Source organism: Pinus tabuliformis, chromosome 6 (genome assembly GCF_031772625.1).
Source record: "Pinus tabuliformis cultivar Carrire ecotype Pingquan chromosome 6, CPIR1, whole genome shotgun sequence".
NCBI lineage: Eukaryota > Viridiplantae > Streptophyta > Pinopsida > Pinales > Pinaceae > Pinus > Pinus tabuliformis.
The window spans coordinates 1,867,592,613-1,867,616,676 of record NC_142292.1 but is presented as its reverse complement, the minus strand read 5'-3'; the positions used below and the strand labels follow the sequence as shown (position 1 = coordinate 1,867,616,676).

At 36.4% G+C, this 24,064-nt stretch overlaps 1 protein-coding gene across 1 annotated transcript; it reads right to left on the bottom strand.

The window, feature by feature from the left end:
* Positions 1–7,037: 7,037 nt before the first annotated feature.
* LOC149266589 (heat shock cognate 70 kDa protein-like) lies at positions 7,038–9,441 on the bottom strand. The gene has a single exon (XM_089397033.1). It carries the CDS (start codon positions 9,207–9,209, stop codon positions 7,365–7,367), a length of 1,845 nt encoding a protein of 614 aa, XP_089253159.1. The 5' UTR covers positions 9,210–9,441; the 3' UTR covers positions 7,038–7,364.
* Positions 9,442–24,064: the final 14,623 nt, after the last annotated feature.

Here is a 24,064-nt window from a genome sequence, read left to right as displayed (position 1 = left end):
ATCTCCTGCGAGTGCTGCTTTCTCTTCTGATGATGCTGCCCTTGCCTGTGCTCTGGGTGCTCCATCCATGCTGCTTCGTTTTCATCGGCATCATCAATAACTGGAACATTCACTCTTCTCAAGCTATCTCCCTCAATCACTAACTGCTCTATACCAAATAGGTCCAAAAGTGATGTTCGAGGACTTGGAACATGGTCGTAGAATTGATTTATGACAACCCGTAGAGCAGGTATGGATGAATGGGACCAACCCTCTGGCTTTTGACTAGCCATTATAGGAGCCCTGGTTGACTTTATTTTGAGTTGTAATCAATTAATTCAGTTTAACTAAGTTAAAGTTAGTGAAACTAGTTCCAATTGTTGGAGGAACTAGTGGGAGGTCTAGTAGTGTGGTGTTGCCTGCAGTGATCAACCACCTAACTGATGATTCACTCATAAATAACTCATGCATGTCAGATTTCAAAGTTACCCAATTGAGATTGGAGTTCAGGGGCAGTGTATTATCAATTGTATAATCATCTGAATTGTACAAGTGGTGCATGCAGTCAAAGGAAGGCCTATGATGCATTGCACAATTCCTTTGAGGAATTTCCCTAATTAGTAGGGGTTAACTCCCAAGGAAACAACACAAGGAAATAGGGACTTGGGCAAGAAGAAAATTGGTTAAGTATTGGTCTAGGCAACATAAGGAAATAGGGACTTGGGCAAGCAGAAAATTGGTTAAGTATTGGTCTAGGCAACACAAGGAAATAGGGACTTGGGCAAGCAGAAAATTGGTTAAGTATTGCTCTAGGCTTGTCTAGGAAGCTGTAAGACAAATAGAGATAGTGTAGAGGTTGCTCGGGCTTGAGCGAAGAATTGTAATCTTCTCATATTTTCTCACTAATGCAATATACAGACAATAGGGGTTTTTAGCTGTGGCTTTCCCTGGAAAATTATTGTGTAATGTGTTGATTGAATTATTTCTCTTGTATGCTTCGTGATTTCATGATCGTTTAATTGTTTCCGCTAATGAGTGGAGTAGATTCAAGTCTATTGTTTTAGTAAATTACAATTAGCAGTTTGAATATACAAGGAATTTCTACATGACGTACTGTGATGCAACTGTAGTTGCATTTTCTGCAAGGGATTTCATGTTCTATGTTGATCGTGGAGCAAGGTTGGAATTTGATGGGAAAAATGCCCATCATAGGCCATTTTGGCCAATAGATACATTTGAAAATAGTACATTACTGTCCGTTCAAACTTGTATTGAACTTTAGAAAATGTTTTTTTACAGTTCATTTCTTTTCAAAAACGTCACTAATACCCTCCTACATAGCCATCGATTCACCGAGATTTTCCTAGAGCTACCCAAGTCCCACTCAGGGTCACTAAGGGTCAGTCCTCGACACCCTCCACAGTCCTCTAGTCCACTGTTCTGACATTCCCATGCTCCCACTCTTGAATGTAACTAAAGATATCCACCAATCTACTTTCAATTCCACCACATCCCAGTCAAGGAGTTCAAATCTTGCAGTTGCTTCAGAAATTTTTTCTAACTGATTTTTTAAATGAAAACAAAGTCATGGAGCATCTACTAGTCAATATTTTGATGGAAACATCAAAACATAAGGGGCCGTGGGGTAATGCTAATGCTAGCAACAACACGTCTCAGCTATCTGGGAACCATATGTTTAAAGAGTACACTTAAAAAGTTACCTCAAGGGTCGCTACCAGTCGTCATCAACCATCAACTCTACAACTAAACCTCACAGCCATTGATAGTAGCGGAGATGGTTGAGCTGCTGAAGAAAAACAAAAACCGAAAGTCTTAATTTAGAGCTACAAGATACCACCGCCACCGCCGGATAATAAGAAAGGGGAATGAAGAGAAAAAGACGAAATTGTATGAATATAAGAAGAGGACATTGTCCTAGTCCGGGCAAACCAAAATATTGCCCAAAATATTAAGAAATTACCTCTGCATGAACCTCCAAAAAGAATTTGAAAATGACCTAGCCTCTTTTAGGTTTGTCGTGGTGGCCTCCTCCTAATGCAAAGCTAAAAGTAAATTCGACTTATTTATTTTCTATGGCCTCCTCCTAATGCAAAGCTAAAAGTAAATTCGACTTATTTATTTTCTCTAAATTCCTATTTATTTTATTGAGATGTGAATTAAATATAAATGCAAGTTCAATTTAGATTTTGTCTTTCTAATTTTTTTTATAGCATTATTACTATCTTTATATTTATATTTATATTTATGTCTTATTACAATATTTCAAGTTATGGCTTTGTATTCCTTTGGTTAATAGCTAATCTTAATTTCTTGTGATAGTTTGTCTGTTTTTTTTTCTAGTTAATTCCCTTTTTATTGAAAATTTTGCCATAAATATTTGGACAGAGTTTAGGGTTTGAGGTTTAGCTTCGTCCTAGATTGAGCAAAGTCATTGATAAAAAGAATTTGGTAAGATCTATGGCGAACATTTGTTTATCGAATATCTCTATATTATGAATAAATTAATTTTATTTATTTATTTATCATTATGAATAATTATTTCATTTAGCTTCATCGTTGGTTTGATTTGCCCTCAGCGAACCAAATGGAAGTTTCCATGTATTCAAACACCCAGTGCAAATCTAATAGCACGCCAGGGAAACAAAGAGAGAACTCATTAAGATGATAATAACTCACTTTCGTGCTATTTAAGTTGCACAGTACAAATCTAATGGCAACATAATGGAGCACAGAGAGAGCTAAGTAAGTACTAAGTTTTTCATTTTGTAATTGATTTCTTGATTTTGTTTTTCTCTTAAAAAAAATAATTTAATTATTCTATTTCAAATTTATTATTTACAAGATAATTATAAATGGAAAATCAATTACTAAGATAGTTCATTTGATCATTAAATGACTATCTTCAGGTATGCTAGAAGGTTTTACTACTTGTTTTATTTTAAATAAAGATAGGTATGTTTTCAATTCTATTTCTAATTTATTATTTTTGAGGTAATATGAAATCTTTGTCAATTTGTGATAATCGCTTATGTCTTTTAATTTATAATTTTTTTAAACATATCAATTTCTTTTATGGTGTGCGGCATTTTTACACTTTTTGGGTTTTGTTTTATTTTTCATAATTATTTAAATTTAATTATATTTAAATTTTCTATTTTTATTATAATATTAGATAAATTATTTGACTCCATCAAATCAAATGGTATTAGAAATTAGCTATTTATATTAGTGATAAATATTGTCAAATAAATTTTAGGTTAAATTTTTAAGTTGTTTTTCACTCAAAACTTTTAATATAATAGACTTTTAATTTAGTTTTGGGATGAGTAGCCAAATAAATATTAAAATCATTTTGTAAAGATGGTAGTGATGTTGGTAAAATTTATATATTTATCTTTGTAAATAATGTTTTAAGTGAATATCATGTTTTTTGTTTTTTTAAACAAATATATATGTTCTTATTTTCTAATATATAAATTTTGGCAAGACAATCATTAAAAAAAAATGGGTTGTGATTCATGTGTCATATATTTTTCCTATTTTTAATTTATTACCCTTAATTAAGTAATCAATAGTTCATTTTGTAATAGTTTATTTTTTAAATTCATAAGGGCATCGAAATAGGGATATGTTACATTCTAGTTCATGGTAATCTCACTTATTATGGAATATGCTCAATCTTTTCCACAGAGAGAGAAGGGAGGGGCGGGGGAAGGATTGGAATTTGAGAGGCATTGGCCTTAAATGAGTTTTGTGAAATAGGACATTCTTGGTTTTATTTCAATTTGTGATAGTAGTAAAAAATATTCAACACTTCACTTCTTTACATGCGTTTTGAAAAATATTTATCGATTTAGTCCATGTATTCATAATATATGTGTGTGTTTTGACTTGGAAGAGTGCTATTAGTGGAGTGGACTATGTATATTTGTCTAGGAATATGGTATTTTGGCTGCAGATATTGGAGAATGTAGGAGAGGTGATGAGATAAATCTTGTTGGTCTGGGTAATGAGAAATATGTCCACTTGGATGAGTTCATGGAATAATTGGGAAAAAAAGGGAAGTAAGAAAGCAAGTGAAGTAACCAGTGGGGAAATGATTCAGTGGTGAAGAGAGTCGTGTGTCAGGTTACCGAGCAAGTTTCAATGGCCTCATAGGCACAAATAAGTTGTGAGAGATAGGTGCAATTTCTAATTTATCGATGAAAGTGTACACATTGTTGGAGTAGTTCATTACTCACCTGCTTTGGTAGGGTCATCTCACTTGTGGATGCATTACTAATCATGTTGTTTTTAAGGTTTTAGATCTTGAATGTTTTATTAATCAAATTATTATTTTTTGGATCTTGAGTTTATAAGACAATGACACTGAGAGTATTAGGTGCTTTTTATGATGACTTGGGAGATTCACAACCTTCAATCCCCCAAATGTGAAACCAAATTGATAATTGGTACCCAAGGAAAAATAATCAGTCGATCTCTATTTATTTTCCTCTTCTAGCCAAGCAAGTGCAACTTTATAGTGTTGATCAACAATGGTGTGGTCATATGATATATGTACTCTTTTTATAACATATGTTGGAAGACATGTTTGTAACATGATTTGTGTTTTCATTGCACTCTAGTTTTGGGAGTCCCAATGCCTAATATGATCCATGCAGGGAGGGAAAGTGGATGGAAAATGAACATGGCCAATGACATGTATGATAGATGCAAAAGCTCCTTGTCTCATAGAACGAATATAAATCTAAGGCAATGGTAGAGTCCTATTAGAGTGAGTTTCTTATGATTTTATTCAATATTACTTTTGATACACATTGATTTTGTTGTTTATATATGTATGTACGTACGTATTTTAGTAGTTTATATATATATATATTGATTTATCTAAATTTCAGTGATAAATAGAAAGAAAGATTTCATCAACGCATGCTTTTATCACATTTAATAATTATAAGTATTTTTTCTTGGAGAATGTAATAATGGAGGAGGAAATCAAAACATAATCCTATAACATGATAGTAAGAGATCCATAATGTCCATTTGTTATAATTTTAGTCTTTTAATTTTTTTAAAAGTTAAGATACTATGATTTCAATCTTGTTAATATTAGTATATATCTCATGATCCCGAGCAGTGCTAAAATATATATTATTAAATGTATATTTTATCTTTAGATCCAATAGTATATATTAAATTATGTAAATCTTAGTATAAATCATATTAATTAATCTCCTTTTGAATTTGTATTGAGAACATTCAATAGTTTTATTTTGTTTGTCTTTGGTTGTCATTTTACATATTATATGTCACATAAGATCTCTTTAATCATATGTGATATATAAAAATGTTATGGCATGTTTGGGTCAAGGACATTTGATTTCAAGGTTATGGTGATTTTCCTGTGATTTGTGAGTGTTCCATGCAATTTCAAACCAAGATTTAAAATTCAATAAGTTATTTATGTGATATTGTCATTTTGTTATTTTTCTTATGATAAATATGTGAAATTTTTTAACATAAGTGTGTTGCTTAAGAGTAATTTTTTAATCAAACATTTATAGATAAAATATTAATTTATTATCAAAACATCATTCTTAAAAGTAAAATTTTAAATATAACAATTCTGGATGAAAAACAAAAACCCAAAACATAATAATAAAAATAAAAAATTAAATTAAATTATATGACAAATTGAGAAAAATCCACATTCCAACCTTTGTCGTGGAAGACCCAAGATCTCCTCTAGATTTGTGAAGAAAATGATGCTTGTATCCCATTATTTTTGGGGCATGTCTCCATGCAAAGAAGACACTGATTTTTTCACCCGGCATCTTCTTGGTCAACGAATCAACCTATAAGTACAAAACTTAAATTACATAATAGAATAAATTAACATGCCAGAAGCAAAGTGGTGAACATACGAGCCAACAACAGATGGCAGTCTTTAATGTATAGAATAATGTTATTTTCCACATATAATAATGATGAAAAATATAAAATAAACATTAAATAAAGTCTAATAAAAATATGAAAGTTGTATAATGGCAGTCCTTAATGTATAGAATAATGTTATTTTCGGCATATAATAATAATGAAAAATATAAAATAAACATTAAATAAAGTCTAATAAAAATATGAAAGTTGTAAAGTAAGCCTGAGAGGCTTGCATTTAATCTGCGTCTTGCAGATCCAGATCCAGATCCAGAATGCCAAGGCTCCAGTGAATCTATTACTCACTGCTGCTCCAATGAATCTATTATTCACCCAGTGCAATGAGCAGCAAGACCCAAGTAAGACAAATGAGAGAAAGCGTTGCGCTCTACTCTTGGCTACATAGAATTTACAGGTTGGAAATTGCATTGTTTTTGGCAATAGCTGTGGCACCAGATTCAATTTCAGATTTCATGGCAATTACCCAAGTCTTGCCAGAAGATTGAATTCTCAGTGATACCGATTCAATTGACTGAAATTCATATCCCGTTATGGAGATAGCAAAGGCATAATCCACTGCATAATATACAAGGGGTATGTCTCGCTGAAACTGGTCTCCTCTCAACACGTTCATTCATAAATCCTCCCTCCCAATAGCTAGGCAGCCGAAGGACATTGAATCCCTTAGTTCGAGGCACTGGTTCTGGAGCAACACATATTTGGCAGTGAAGGAGTGGGAACCAGTTTTTAATTTGAATAGGCAGTTGGTGACCACACGAGCACTGTGAGTTAAGTTATCAGGGCTACTAATCGAGCTCTGGCAATAACAACATTCTATGGCTCAATCAGTAAATTTTAGGAGTACATATGTGTGTATCTTGGGGTGATAGTTAATGAAAGATGGAATTTGTCATAAATTGGTTATGTTTTACCATTTCGTTTTCACTTGTGTCTTTAGTATGGAAATCAGGGTTCAATGTAAATCGGGCTTCAAACCCAGAAATGGAATCTAGACTCTAGCTAACCAAAAGAATAAACTGACTCTCGACTCTAGTTGCCCAAAAGAATAAACTACATGTTTCTTTACGTTTTTGTTTTAACAATTCCTTTTAGAATTTTGTTTCGTTGTATTTAAGCGCCAATTGCAGGGATTTCAAAGTATTACAATAGTCCCTGCCAGCCCCGAAGCGGCAGGGACTCATAACACAGCCTGTAAAAGTTTTGAGGCCAAAATAACTACATATGCTATTACAATAGTCCCTGCCAGCCCCGAAGCCGCAGGGACTCATAACATAGCCTGTAAAAGTTTTGAGGCCAAAATAACTACATATGGTGGCAGCTTGCTCGCACCAGAGAAACATATTATCCTAGTACATAAATTATTGATATATTGTGGATACCATTATCTAAAATTGAAGAAGCCCAGGGTTTCAAAGTTCAGTAAATCGTCCTTTCTTTTTCAATCGCCTGCATTTCAATTTGAGGCCTTTCAATTTCTCTTCCAATTCTTCAACCTCTGCAGAATCATTTTCATCCAACCATTCTTCTACGCCATCTAACATTTGCTCCATATCTTCTGAATTTGTGATGCTTCCCTTGATTCTGGCTTCTTTGACTCTGCTTCTCACGTTGTAAACACAAGTGGCCAAATTTTCTCTGGCAATATGCCTCTTCTTGGCCTCTTCATCCTCCCGTCGGAATCTCTCTGCATCACCCAACATTCTCTCAATCTCCTCTTTTTTCAGCCGACCACCGTCGTTAGCAATTGTAATCTGATTACTTACCCCGCTTCTTTCGTCCTCGGCAGACACTTTCAGGATTCCATCCACATCCACTTCAAACACAGCTTTAAGTTGTGGCCTTTCAAATGGAGCTGCCTGAATTCCCCATAAAAGAAATTGACCCAGCAAATTGTTGTCGACAACCATAGCTCTCTCACCTTCATAAACTTTAAATGACACATTGACTAACTCACTGTCACGCACGGTAGTGAAATGACCCTCCCTCCGAGTGGGAATGGGAGTATTCCTGGGAACGACTACAGACATAACATCTCCACAAACTTCGATTCCAAGACTCAAAGGTGTTACGTCCATCAGTACTAGGTGGACGCTTTCGTCGTTCAGGGTTGCAGCCTGAAGTGCAGCACCATGTGCAACAGCTTCATCAGGATTTAAACTTTTGCAGAGTTGTTTTCCATCAAAGAAGTGTTGAAGGAGTTCCTGGAGCTTTGGAATGCGGGTGGAGCCGCCTACCAGTACAACTTCGTCAATTTGCTCTTTGCTCAGCTTGGCGTCTTCCAGACATTGCTTCACGATTTCCATACACTTTTCGAACAACTCAGCGTTGAGTGCTTCAAACTTGGCCCTTGCAATCTTTATGTGAAAGTCTAATCCTTCGTAGAGAGAATCAATATCAATCACAGTTTCCACAGCAGAAGACAGACTTCTTTTTGCTCTCTCGCATTCTGAGCGCAGTCTCCGAAGAGCTTTTGCATTTGTACTCAACTCCTTTTTGTTTCTTCTCTGGAATTGCTGAACACAGTAATTGAGCATCCTGTTATCAAAATCCTCCCCTCCCAAATGCATGTCCCCTCCAACAACCTTCACCTCAAATTTACCACTCTCAACAGTAAGGATGGAAACGTCAAAAGTTCCTCCACCCAGGTCAAAAATCAGGATTGTCTTCTTTTCAGTGCACTGTGTAGAAAACCCATAAGCTATAGCTGCTGCTGTGGGTTCATTAATAATCCTCATCACATTAAGACCCGCAATGACAGCAGCATCTTTAGTGGCCTTCCTCTGAGAATCGCTAAAATAGGCCGGCACTGTGACCACGGCATTTTTGACATCAGATTTGAGATATGCTTCGGCTATCATCTTCATCTTCGATAAGACCATAGAAGATATCTCCTCTGCTGCGAACTCCTTCCTCTGGCCTTTGTACTCAACTTGGATGAGTGGCTTGTCATTGTCCCCGGAAACTACAGTGAAGGGCCATAGTTTCATGTCACTCTGTACATCGAGGTCGCTGAATCGCCTTCCAATGAGTCTTTTCACATCGAACACGGTGTTGTGGGGATTGGTTGCGACCTGATATTTTGCACCATCGCCAACCAGCCTCTCAGAGGCTGTGAAAGCAACAATGGAAGGCGTGACTCTGTTCCCCTGATCATTAACAATAATTTCAATTCTATCGTGCTGCCACACTGCGACGCAGCTGTAAGTTGTTCCCAAGTCAATGCCAATAGCTCTCTCTTTACCGTTGGCATCCATATCTCATATGTGTGATCTCAATGTTCCTATGTTCCTCAACCAATTACTATGAAATAAGATAACTCCTAGCTTGAAAGTATGGCAATGCAGTGGAGTAATTATAAGATGCAATTTACAGACAGAAGAGTCAGATGCAAGGAAATTAAAAGCTCATGACTCTTCCCAGACCCCGATCCGAACCCCGAACCTTAAGGTCGGTGAGATAGTGAGGTGGGTTTCACCACGATGACAATGGAAGGTGGCTTCATCGTTGGAAAGTGAACTGATTTCGAATCTCTGTTAATGGGGCTATATTTCTTCTTTGTTTTAATCCATAGAACCAAACTTTTGTACGGTTTATTTCAGTCTTTGGGAATGGAATAATTTTATAAGGAACTAAGAACGTTGAACAAACATTTTCCAGAAACGATTATTGTAAATAACAAGAATCTGTGAATCCAAACCCCTTGAACTTGCATTTGTGCTTTTTATTTATAAGTTCTCTCAAGTAAATAATATGATAATATAATAGATTGGATTATAAGTTCTCTCAAGTAGATAATGTATTTACCTAGGCAAGTTATAATAGATTGGATTATGAATACTAAGATCTAGAGCGTTTTCTAATAAAATGGTAATTTTATTAGACAAGTAGTCTACCAAGGCAAAGATTTAGGAGCACTTTCCTCATCTACAATAAATACTAATAATAACAACTCAATCAATATATTAGCACAAGCATTGTTATAAAATGTAATTGTGATATTTTACTATAATTTTTTCAAATGTAATTTTAATATAAAATGAAATTTTAATATTTTATTATCATGTTTATTATGATTTAATTTATTAATTAAAATTAAATTTAATTTTAATAAAAAATTGTAATATTTCATTTTATTATCAAAACTAAAATGATTAGTTTTAATAATTTTTCCTTTTGCAATATTTCATTTTATTATCGATTTAATATAAAACATTAACAATAATTAAAAAAATATATTTTATTTTATTTGGTTTTTAATTCAATACGAATTACTCAATTATCATTAAAAAAAAAAAAAAAATCATTTTATTTTATTCTTTTATCAATTTAATTTCACACACTAAATCATTAAATTTAAACATGGAAAAAGATATTTAAAGAAATGCCTTCTATGGTAGTTGCCTCTCATTTCCTCTGATGAAAGCCCATAAAACACAAAGTAGTTGTAAAATGAACATTTCTTATGGAATTCATCTTTACCCATATGCAGATATTTTGTAATGGTAACAAGATTAATAGCTATGATGAAACATAGTCCTTGCCTCTACCACTAATTAATTGATTCTCTTTCTCTCTGCACAATGTTTTCTGCACAGTGTAAGCTCTCCACATAACTACCTCCGCACAACTTCCTCCACATAATCAACTTCTCCGTACATCGTTAAAAAAAAAAACAAAAAAAAAACTTGGATATTAATTATAGAAAATCCTTTATTGGGAAATTCAACACTAGCTCGCAACATATCATTTAACACATTTTCTTATGATTAATGTCGTTGTAATGTTTTTCCCCAATCAAGGTGTGTGCCGATAGAAAGGAGCCTTCGGGATTTAGGCCATGATTAATGTTAAATCAGAAAGGATGGGAGGGCGACCTTACTACATCCCTCGCACATTTGGATGGCGTGGTAATGTGGCATCATGCATGCAAAGAGTAAATGATGTAAGGATTGGTCGAAGAGACACCTTATCGTGGAATTTTGGTGGTGACAAACCTTCATTCCCAGGTGGAAGTTACCTTGTTCCAGGTTCTGGTATCGGTTCAAGGATCCTGGTCAGCTCGAGGCAGTACAAGAGGGAGGCTATCATGGTATGTCACCCTGGTGTAACTGGTTCCTCTCGCCACATGACTAAAGTCAGTGGGTATGTTCTTTCTCTTCGCCCCTCTCTTAGTCTGTTCCTTGAGACTTGTACTATTGTGCAATCCGATGGGGAAGTATACATAATTTGGAGCCTGCAAGCAAATGGAAACTCTGCCATGAATACTGGAAGGAACACTCTAGGTTTTATTATGAATTGTCTGCTTACTATCTAATTGTCTATGTTTTCTTCGGAATGTTACTATCTCGCATGGGAATGTATTGGAACTCTCTGGCATGGAGCTTTTTATATATAGCATGTATGGATGTATGTGTTCATTGTTTGGCTCATTCGTTGTCTCTGAAGGTTGTTAGGGTTCAAGGTTTCTTGCGTATGGTTCCTCTCGTTTTAATTCTGTGTATGGTCTTAAGAGGGCTCGAGGAGTCTGGGTTTGTTGTTTCCAGCCTTTGGCGACAGAACCAAATCATTCTCGAGATAATTGTTGGGTTCAAGCCTAATGTTCAATATTCTATGCTTTATGTTATGGTACCCTTTCAGGTTTCCAATTGCAGTGTGATCGTCGGGACCTCAAACTTTCTTGTTGCTTCAAGCTCAAGGTCTAGGCTGCCTGTCATAGGGTTTTCTATTTCCATACAGGTTGTTCGAGTGGCAAGATGGTTCGTCCTTCTTCTGGTTCAGGCTCCTCAACGAGAGGCGGTCGAGGACGTGGAAGAAGTGCGGGGAAGCAAGATGAAAATAGTCAAGCCCATCCTCGCCATGCGAGGAGCATGAGACACAAATATTCCTTGAGGCTTATCTGTGACTCTGCCCCGTCATAACAGACAGACACTCCAACACAAGTCTGTCAGCTTATTTCTAATTGGGAGGCAGAACTAAACCATCGAGCAGATGCCGATATACAATTGGAAGAATGGAGAGACTTGGTTCTAGACCCTAGCCACTCCAGAGGTCAAACTTCTCAATATAAGCAGACTTTACACCTCTACTGGTTAATGAAGAATAATGTGGCCAAGGCCATAATTAACCCGATGGTTGGCTCTTCCAAGTATAATCTCGGTCTTCAAGAAATTCATAAGGAATTTCAACTTATTCAGCTTCAAATCCAATAGCAGAATGTTTGTCTCAAGCTCATCGAGAAACACATTCCTTGTCTTCCCCAGTCTAAATTACTAGGTTCGAGTGCGAAAGATCCAACTCACGTGGACTCCTCTGATGAATAGTAGTATGCTTGGCTCAATTTTGTTTAAGCTATATGTAAAATATGAACTCTATGATATTTTGTTTTAAGTACCTAGATCTTAGAAGGCTTCAAGACATTTAGTCGTATAAGGCATTGTTAGAAAGACTTAAACTTGTATGTTTTTGGATGGCTTATAATATTGTTCGGTGGCCAACAAACTTGATTTCTCTCTGGGCAGGTTTAGGCCACATAACCACTTTAATTATGGTTGTAACCTTCTTTTTGAAGAAAATGAATGAAAAGGTCCTGCCAATCTTACAAAAAAAATGTTGTCGTAATGTTTTACGATTTAGAAGTAGGTGGGTATCTAATGATTGAACTCTGACCTGTATGTTGGACAACTAATCCTCGGGATTAACCTTGGGTTTGTTTGGGTAGTTATTGGAGTCCAAGAACTCCTAGGAACTAATTCAATTGTTTCCTATATGTATTAATATGTACACATTGTACATCATTGTTTGAGATTGATTAATATACATTTGATTTGGTTTCGAGTCTCGTGTGTTTTAAATCCTCGGGATTAACCTTGGGCCAGTTTGGGTAGTTATTAGATTCCAAGAAAACCCAGGAACTAATTCAATTGTTTCCTATATGTATTTATATGTATATCATGTACATAATTCTTTGAGATTGATTAATATACATTTGATTTGGTTTCCAGTCTCGTGTGTTTTACAGTGGTATCAGAGCTGGTAGTTTGTCTGCCTGTTAATTAAATTGTGCCACTAGTTTTGTGACCATCTAAAGCACCGGGCAGGAGATCTTGGAGGAGATTCTCGACCAATGTATTGTGCCAGAACAGGATCCATGGAGGTGGTAATTTTGATAGAATCCTGCGTATAAAAGTAAAAGTTGGTCCTAAAGTATGAAGGGCAAGGAAATCTCTCCTCCGAATCATGTTGGTTTAGCTACTACATCTCATTTATAGATCTTAACCATTTTTGGATATGGATTTATTGGAAAATTATATTTGTGTGCAAAATTGTAGTTTTGATTGTGTTAAGAAGAGATTTGAGAGAATTGATGAGAATTCTGTGTAAAGAGAATTACGCGAGACTATTAGATTATGGTCTTACCTTTCAATTCCAGATTTCATGATCGTGATTGATTTTCTGGCTCATGTTTTCTCTCTGTGTTTGCAATTCTATATGTATGAGGTTAATGTTGAAGGTCGAATGGTTTAACTTGTAAAAATCAATCACTGATCTATTCTAAAATTTGATCAGATCTTCTGTGATGAATCTAATTTTTAGAATGTTGATCTAGCAGTGATCTTTTGTGCTTTTTTAAACTTTGACCATTGGCAGTGATCTTTTGTGCTTTTTTAAACTTTGACCGATATTCAATCGGTGTGCGATGCGAGAGTTTGACCAAGAAGAGACAGGTTCAATATCAAATTGTTCTTCAGAGGAATGTGACTGCGAATTTAGTAGATTCCAGCAAATTTTTGCAGTATTGAAGTCATTTGAAGTTGTCAAAGCCGAATAGCAGCCCAAACTTTCATTGTTGAAATTTGTGTTTTGACGCAGAGTTGTTTTAAGTTATCAGGGCCTATTGTCAGAGTGTCTCTTGTCTGTTGTGAAACAACGAGATAGTTGTGTTAATTATATACATCTCCTTTGATGGTGAAAAAAAATGACAACAGTGAAGAATTGGAAGGTGAGCGAGGTCTGTTTGAAAGGGCTTCCATGCAAAAGTGAGGAAGAAAGAGTTTGATACAAAATTTTCAAGAGGAATAACGTGGAAGAAGTTGGTAAGCATCGAAGAAATGGAATTCACATTAAATTGTGTTGGAATTTAAAAATTATTTAAATAACAATTTCAAATGTGAACGCTAATTTTTGAGACAACTGTGAAAGTTTTCTTTAAATTGAGAAAGGAATAAAAAATACCCAGGAGTAAGGAGTAACTCTCAGGATTTCGCCATCATGTTCACATGTAAAATTCACCATTAAAAAGATTAAAGTCAACGAGCAAACTTTACTTTTCAAAGTTAAAAGGAGCCAAGATAAAAGTAATTTTTACATGAAAAAAAAAAAAAAACCCAAGTTTTTTTTAAGCATTTTGAGAATTAATTGGTGGCATATATTTTGGGAAAGTTTTTGAGAAGTGGTTTATAAGTAGTGCCCTTTTTCTCTTATTTTCATTAAATGGAGTAGTTTTGATTGGAAGTGGAGAAAAAGAGTTGGTGCGCCTTTGTTGCACTACACAAGAATGACATGACATCAAGTTTTGATTTTGTTGAAGTTTAAATTATAGCATTTATGAATGTAAATTCAAGAAGGGAAAATGACATTGTGGTTAGCCAAGCTCATATAGTTACATGGTGTGGTAGAGGTCATTAGTTCAAAACCTTGTAAAGATAATTTTGGGAGATATATTTTTTTAAAGCTAATTTTGGGAGATATTTTTGGAGGTTGTGAACATGATTTTGGTATTTTGGAGGTTGTGAACATGATTTTGGTTTCCATGGGTTGGCGACCCTGAGCATGTCACTATTTGATAAATTTGCAACTCATGCATATTGGATATAACTCACAACAAACTTGAGTTTTCATGGTGTTCATTGTATGGAGCAAAGATAAAAGTTCCTAATTGTGTAGTTGCAGCTATATAGCATTATTCATCTCTTTATTCTTGAATTTTCTTTGTAAACGAGTGAATTTTTGGTTGAACCGCACACCCGGTTAATTCATCGTAAATTTGTTTATATTGGGTGCATTTTCGGTGGTAACCGTCACCCCTTTTTTCAAAGTTGATTGTTGGAGAAAATGGCCAAAGTCGATGATTTGTTGTAGTTATTATACAATTTAATGTCATACACTGAACATAACAGTGTCCAAGTTAGCAAGGACACACTCTTTGACATCCAAAGATATTTTCAAAATGCGAGAAGCACAATTGAATTCTTGGAGCTAGATTCCCAGTTTCAGTGAGATGAACTACATGAATTACAAAAGAAGGATTTTGAACTTGTTTTTGTCCATAATAATAGTTTGTTTGAGCCTGATCATCAGTAAGTGAATGATCAGAGTAATGAAGTGGTTTCAGGAGAAAATTTGGGTGTTGTGGAAAGTCGTGTTCAAGAAAGTGTATGCGAGAGTCATTAGCATACATATGTGAAGCATGTCGTTACCAAAACTTGTATAAGACCGTGGGAAGAGATTACACACAATAAACAAAGAACTGGTTTGGGTTACAACAAGGATATTCTGGATGTATCTTTTCACATCCCAGATTTTTCTAAACAAATACAATTATGAAGTGTTGGATTTCTGGATGGTGTTGTTCTAGAACAAGTTGATAGATGCCAACATTGTAACAGAGTTGGACATGTGAAAGATCGGTGTTTTGATCTTCACCCATGTGAGCATTATGGAAAGTGAAATCATCATACAAATAGATGTTCCAAAAAGAAGGCTACTGCAAGAGTGCAACTAAATTTCGGATGGATTGCTTCTTGGGATTGGACGAAAACATCCAAGAAGATTTACAAATAATGTTATGAAGAATTTGGTATCTATGTATAAATACTAATTCCCTAGACAGTAGCTATATCTAGAACAATAGTTTTAAAGAACTTTAACCTTTTTTTATAAGCAATAGATAAGACAAAGAGAATGAGAGGGCCTAATTGTACTTTCGCTTTCCTCTTGTCTCCTTTGTATCGATCCTGTCGCTCCTTCCCATATTTAACACACTTGAGAAGTACATGGTAAACATCAACAAAACACAAGGAACCGATCAAAGCAAAAGATCTATTGATTACAGGTAACTGGAATCAGATACATTCACACATATAAGCATCACATATCAAGATAAGCATATGGGAAAAGGTGTAAATACTGTATTGAATAGAAGGAAGAATTACAACTATGAAGCTTGATTTAAAGTCACTCCTCCAGTTTTGGTTCCATCCACATCACATCATAAACATGACAATCCGGCAACATAATGACACTTACAATAGTCTCAATTCTAAAACTAACATTATCTCCTTACTATCATCAAAGTCCATCCCTCGATCACTTAGATGAGTGCTCAATTTATAGGAACATGGAGGAGGTTATGTTATAAATGGGGGTATTGAATGGCCTTCCATACTTAGAATTAGTTCCATGGAGGAAGGGATGAGAGGATAGGATGTATCTTAACTCATTCCTCATCCATTTTCAAGCTCATAGGAGTTGATAAGTGTGGGAATCTTCTAGATGGATCCAGAAGATAAGAATATTCCCAGAACCCTATGTGAATTTCGCTCAATCTAGCCCACCATAGGTCAAAGTGGGCCTAAGTGCTCTGCAGAGCACCCTTGCATGGGCCTACTAGTGCTGGTCCCTCTAGGAGTCATTTCAGGATGTCTTCAAGCCATGAAACTATTTGGGAAGGAGGAATTCAAAAGGTTGACTTGTTTAGGGCAGGTAGTAACTAAAATTAGGGTTTGATGAGTCGTAAAACATTGATCTGGATGATGGGAGTGATGTGCCCAAATGGATCTGTAACAACTGCCCCCTAAAGCATGAAGTCAAAAATGTAATGTCGAGTGAAATAATTTACGATGTGATGAGGAGGTTCCGAAATGGTTGGTGACCTGCATCAATTACAATGCATAATATCATGATATTTTGATTTTTTCTCATGAATTTCTGAGGGAAGGTATACCCATGCTCAGCATATAAAATTTCATTACAAGTACATAGACATTCATCTACAGATATAGACCCATGATTGGAATGACCATCAATATAAACCCATTGTACAGATGATTTGGTACATTTCCTAAAATCTCAGCCCGGATGGATGAAACTAGGTCTGGGGTCTTCTATCTCATTCAATAGTCCGTTCAAGTACGAGTCTAACCATGTGAATATGTGATCTGAAGTCGAACATTTGGAAGACACCGTCTGATTACCAGCCATTGATGTAAGTTGTTAATAGACGCGAGAGAAATCACCAATAATGATGATGATCGTCAAGGTACTACAGTATAGTCTGCATGGTGTGAATGGATGTTTTAATGTAGAACACCATACAAAGTCTTTCGGTCGAAGCCCAATGATGTCAACCTATCGCCAGAAGAGAGAAACTTGCCCTTGATGTATGCAACTCTCAAGGTACTGGAAGGGTGTTTCTAAGTCAGCTTCTTGGATAATGAGCTGATGTCGACAAGAAGCAACTCGTCGCAGGAGGGCCTTGATGTATCCCAAATCAACGACACGAAACGAGTTTAATGATTTTGGAGACGGAATTTGACTGACGACACAAGGTTCAGGAATGGCAATCATGAAAATGAAGGTTTATGGTATTGCAAAGGATGAATTTCGACTGAATGACTTCTCTTGAACATGTCGGTGACACTGAAATGAATTGGTAGCATTGACCCAAAATGAAGTGATGGATGGTATGATAACCATCAAGCTGATAACCCAGCCCAAATAGTCAAGGTGATGAAGTGAAAGTGTCATGTTCAAGAGCGACCTACTACCAAAAGTGGTTTACCCCTGTTTCCATTTTCCCCAGTCATTGCTGACCAATACCTCTTTATTTTTATCAAGTTTGAGGAGGATAACATATGCTTGTTGTATAATTCCACCCTTCGGGTGAATCCATCACTATGTGATGTTTTAACGAGTCTAGCTAAGGTGAAACTCGGCCTTGTCATGATCGACAAGTTTGTCTCTATTTGATGTTTTAACGGGTTTAACGATAAATATAACTCGGTCTTTTTAATGTTTAGAGAGTTTGAAAAGGGACGAAAAGAAAACTCCACAAGTTCTTTTTCGTAAATTTGTCTCTCAAGTCCAAAAAAGTGTAAAACAATACAAGAGAGTGTTGACACCTAATCCTTGTGATTGGATGAATATATGTAAATAGATAAATAAGAAATATGAACAGTCATCGGGAGATGAAATGAACAGTCTCTCCCTCATGTATATAATGAAGACCTACCTGATGGAATAAAACACACGAATCATTTTTGCCTTATGGAGTTACTGCCTGGCCTGACATGGTATCAGAGCCAGCTCCTTTTTTAGCTTTTATGCCCTTTGTAACTCCCTAGTCTGCTCCTCTGCTCTCCATTTAAAAGCGTTACTCCTCCATACAATAAGCTGTCCATATAATTCACTGCCCATATAACATTGGTGTCAGTGCGTGACATTTTCTCTCCAACCCACATATACGCTTGTCTGCTACACTGCCTTCAACCATTGACTGCGCCCTCTGGCTCTCTGGACTATCCATAGACCTGAACGTTGCTCCGATGCAGTAGCCTGAACTCCACGCAGTCACCAGAACACTGCTCCACGTAGGTTATCAGGTTCCTCTGTTGAATATTCCTGTCGACCACAATTTCTTTCTTTTCTTCATTTCCAATATCCAGTGTTCTATTCAAATTCTCGTAACAATTCCTGAAATGCTGAAGGCCTTTGGCCTTTTGCAATTCCAAAACCAATTTTAGTTCCAATGCTGAGACGGTTTCGATTTCTCTGTCATTTTTCTCTGTCACGGCATCTTCCACCTTTTTCCATTGATGTCCGCTTGGGATGGCTGAACGCTCCGCCCATCCAATAAATATTGTTGAATATTTATTTCCCTTATCAACCGCATCGCCGTTGCGAAAAGGTTTATGTCCAATATTTTGACGTCCTCGCTGCATCTTTGAAGACGGTGGACTGCTTCAAAATAATCAGCAATCGATTCGACGAAGCGATCATACTGAGTCTCAAGCGAAAGAATGAGTGGATCCATGACTCACTGTTTTCAGGAATTCGACATGTGCTTAGAGGGAGGTCGACTGTTGGTCTCCCAATCTCAAAGGGTTCGTTGTTTATTGCGAGGTCTTCGCCCATTGGCCTGAAGAACGCTACTGCGTGAATGCATTCCTTGGGGCCGACGTCGAAGGAGATGAATCCGACATAAATCTTGAGTGATACGTGGAGCTAAGTGCTACTTTTAGTGTGGATATGTCATGTATTGTACTGAATTTTTATACGTTGAGATTAGATTGGTGAAGACCAAATTCAGATAGCTTTGTTGCCTTTTCATGTAAAACAATTCAAGAACGTTGCAGAAAAATGATAAGGATGAAATTTGAAATTTTTTTGAGAATGCATAACTGATCTATGTTTTATATTTTCATTAAAGACAAAGACTGTACATGGATAAAATTCCCTTTTGAAATGTAAAAAAAAATTACCACCAGAAGTACAATTTTATTGTATATTGGCAGAAGTATTTTTCTATCAGAAGAAGTTTTTTTACAAAATGCATTCAATCATATCCATGGTGGGAATAGTTCTCACTCGCAAGGAGAACTATCTTGAATGGTCCCGAATGATAAAACACACCCTCATTTTCAATGAGTTGTGGAAAGGAGTGTGTGTCGGAGACGGAGACAATGAACCAGTACAGCCTACCTCAGACAAAGAGCTCGTCATTTGGGAAAACAAGAACAGCAAAGCTTATGCATTAATTGCAGCATTTGTAAATGAAGAGGTGAGTCACCATATTTCGTCATATTCAACTGCCTTTGAAGCCTTACAAAAGCTGAAAGAACTCTATGACTCACATTCTGCACTTGAAGTTGTTCAACTCATGATTAAACTCTTCACTCTTGAACTGCAAAATAATGATCCTCTTGCTCTTGCATCTGAAGTAAAGTCTATAATGCATGATATCAAATCCACTAAGGTTGAATTGGATATTCCTCTTATCGCTTTTCTCAAGGCACTTTATCCTACTTACTCCAATTATCTTGAGTCATTGCAAGCAAATGGTAATCTCAAAGATATCACCTTTGACTCTCTTGTGAAAAAGTTCGCTGAAAGAGAGAAAGCTTTTGGAAAGAAGGCAGCCCCTGAATCTTCTGAAGAGGCTGTGTGCCTTGCTCACAAAGAAAATCATCCTACTCAAGATTCTTCAAGAGGAAGAGGTGGTCGAAGAGGAATAGGAAGATATTTTAGAGGTAGGGGGGGACGACATTCTCAAGGAGAAAAGGCAGATTTGCACTGCATTAACTGCAAAAGAAATGGATCACATGATGCCTCTACATGCAAGCTACTATGGGATAAAATTAAGCAGAAAAGAAACCAACAAAAAGGTAAAACTGATGATACAGATAAAGGTAAAGCACCTGAATCCGCTCACTATGTTGTGGCACAATGTAACATTGGAGTAAATGAAGATTTATTTAATGCTTCACTTGCTTCTTGGAAAAATGATTGGTTGCTTGATTCAGGAGCAACCTGCCACATGACTCATAAAAAAGATTTTTTTGAAGATTTCACTGATAGTGTTGATGGAGCAGTATACTTTGCAGACCAATAAAAAATCAAGCCGTCAGGGCTTGGCACAATCAGGCTTAGATTGCCTGGTCTTCCAGACTTTCTTCTGCATCATGTTCTATATCTCCCACAGCTCAAGAGAAACTTGTTGTCCTTGGTCCACATCCGCCAGCAAGGTCACTCCATTCATATGTTTGATGGCAAGCTTGAGGTTAGAAAAGCATCTGACCACTCACTTGTCATGAGGGGAATAGCATAAGAAAGGCTTCTCAAGCTGCAAGGAACCTCTGCTCGTGCACAACATTTCTCATACAATTCTTATCATGAAGAAGGTACACTTCCATCAAGTTTATTATGGCATGCTAGATTTGGACATTTGAACTATGACAGTCTTCGCTTGTTGAAGAAAAATGGTGTTTCTGGTTTGCCTACAATTCCTAGGAAACTTAAGCAATGTGATGCTTGCATTCTAGGAAAGCATAGCAAACAGTCTTTTCATGATTCACATTCAAGAGCACCTATAAAACTTGAACTCATTCATTCAGATTTATGTGGTCCAATGCTTGTTCCTTCTGCAAATGGAAATAAATATATCATGACATTAATTGATGACTACACCAGAATGTGTTGGGTTTATTTATTGAAGAACAAATCTGATGCTTTTCAAACATTCAAGAATTTTCATAAATGGATTGAAAATGATGCACAATCTCATATTGGGTCTATTCGCACTGATAATGGAAAAGAATACACATCAAATGAATTTAAAAACCCTCTTCGCGAACATGGGATCAAACATCAAACAATTGTGCCTTATAATCCCCAACAGAATGGTGTAGCTGAAAGAATGAATAGGACAATCTTAAATATGGTACGATCCATGCTCTTCTTCAAAAATGTAAAGATAATGTTTTGGGTTGATGTTGTTCTATGTGCTGCATATATAAAGAATAGATGTCCATCTAATGCTATAAGAAACAAGACTCCATATGAAATGTGGTATGGAGATGTTCCTTCGGTAAAGCATCTCAGGGTCTTTGGTTCCACCTGCTATGCCTTGATACCAAAGGTACATAGAAACAAACTTGGTGCTAGAAGTCGTAAGTGTATCTTTCTGGGGTATTCAAACACCTCCAAAGCATACCGTCTCTATGACGAAGTAAATAAAAAGTTTGTTGTATCTAGAGATGTAATTTTTCTTGAATCATCCAAAACTGACAATGTTGTTGAGCGGCAACTTGATCGCTTGGATAGATTCGCAAAAGCAAAATCATTTCAAGAATTTGATAATCAGATTCCACATCTTGAAGGAGGGATTCCTACACTAGATCAACATGTGGAATCTTCTTCTGAAGAACACTCTCCCCCGCATGAAACTCCAACAACAGATGATGCTTTAAGTGATGTAATTGATAGAATTGGGAGACTCAATCTTGATTCATTCCCAACTCAATCAACGGAGCAGCCTGGACCATCTGAGAAAGGTCCCCCAAAGTGGCTGACAAAGACACTTGAGAGTGTTCATCCTGATGAGATTGGAAAAACAGGAACTAGAAATTCAAACCGACAAAATGAAGGTGATGTGGATGACTCTAATTCACCTGTTGATATGGATGTTTCTTATGATTGTGAATTGAACTTGTCTACAGATTTTGAACCAACTTCCTTCAAAGAAGCTGCTTCTCATGATGAATGGAAAGAAGCAATGCAAAAGGAGTATGATGCCCTCATAAAGAATGACACTTGGAAGCTAGTTGATCCTCCATTAGGAACCAAACCAATTGGCTGCAAGTGGGTCTACAAGAACAAGTATAAAGTTGATGGCTCACTTGACAAGCACAAAGCTAGGCTTGTGGCAAAAGGTTTTGCACAGAAGGAAGGGGTCGATTATGAGGAGACTTTTCCCCCACAGAAAAATGGGCTACCATCCGGACACTCTTTGCACTAGTAGCTCAGAACGGTTGGAAAGTCCACCAAATGGATGTAAAAACTGCTTTCTTAAATGGAGATCTAAAAGAGAATGTTTTTATGTCCCAGCCTGAAGGATTTGCTATGAAAGGACATGAACATAAAGTATGCAAACTAGTGAAGTCCTTGTATGGCCTCAAACAAGCACCGCGAGCCTGGTATGAAAAACTAACTGAGCATCTTCTGAAACTCAATTTCAAACATTATGATCTTGATGATGCAACTTTATTTGTCAAGAAAGTTGGAAAAACAGTTGTATATCTTGTGGTATATGTAGATGATCTTTTGATGACAAGGAACAATGAAAGCTACATTGCATCCATAAAGAAGGAATTGGGGAAAAGTTTTGAAATGACTGATTTGGGCTATGTTCATTACTATCTTGGCATTGAAGTAACCCAACATCCGAAGTCCATATTTCTTTCTCAAAAGAAATACATTGGAGATCTGTTGAATAGGTTTGGCATGACAGAGTACAATCCTCTTACTACTCCAATGGAACAAAACTTAAAGCTCACATCTATTGAAGGAAAAGAATTTGAGGATGCAACAAAGTATAGACAGCTTGTAGGAAGTCTCAACTACCTAACTACTACCAGACCAGACATTTCGTTTTCTGTTGGAATCCTCTCCAGGTTTATGCAAAAGCCTTGTGAAGGACATTAGTCTGCTACAAAAAGAGTTCTAAGGTACTTGAAGGGAACTCAAGACTTTGGAATCGAGTATACACAGGTGGACGACTTCAGCTTGATTGGATACTTTGATTCAGACTTCGACGGAGACAAATAAACTGGGGTATCTACTTCAGGATATGCTATGAGTCTTGGATCAGGAGCCGTCTCCTGGAGATCACACAAACAATCAGTTCCAGCAGATTCCACAACAGAAGCAGAATACGTGGCAGCAGCTGAAGCAACAAAAGAAATTGTGTGGCTCAGGAAAATTCTTGAAGATTTGCAGGTAAAACAAGTACAATCAACTCCACTCATGGTTGACAATACCTCTGCAATAAAGTTGTCCAAGAACCCAAAGTTCCATGATCGATCGAAGCACATCAATACTAAATATCATCTTATTCGACATCATGTTGAGGCCAAAACAATCCATCTCCGTCATTATTCCACAAATGAGCAAATTGCAAACATCTTCACCAAAGCGCTTGGAAGAGAAAAGCTTGAATGATTCAGAATGATGCTTGGACTCAACAACGTCCCTTCAGATTAAGGGGGGGAATGTTGACACCTAATCCTTGTGATTGGGTGAATATATGTAAATAGATAAATAAGAAATATGAACAGTCATCGGGAGATGAACTTAACAGTCTCTCCCTCATGTATATAATGAAGACCTACCTGATGGAATAAAACACACGAATCATTTTTGCCTTATGGAGTTACTACCTGGCATGACAGAGAGAACCTATTGAACATGTTCTGTCAACGTATTCCTTTTTCGTAAATAATATATCTCAGCCCGAAAAAGGGTTAAACTTATACTGAGTAGATGTCATTTCCAA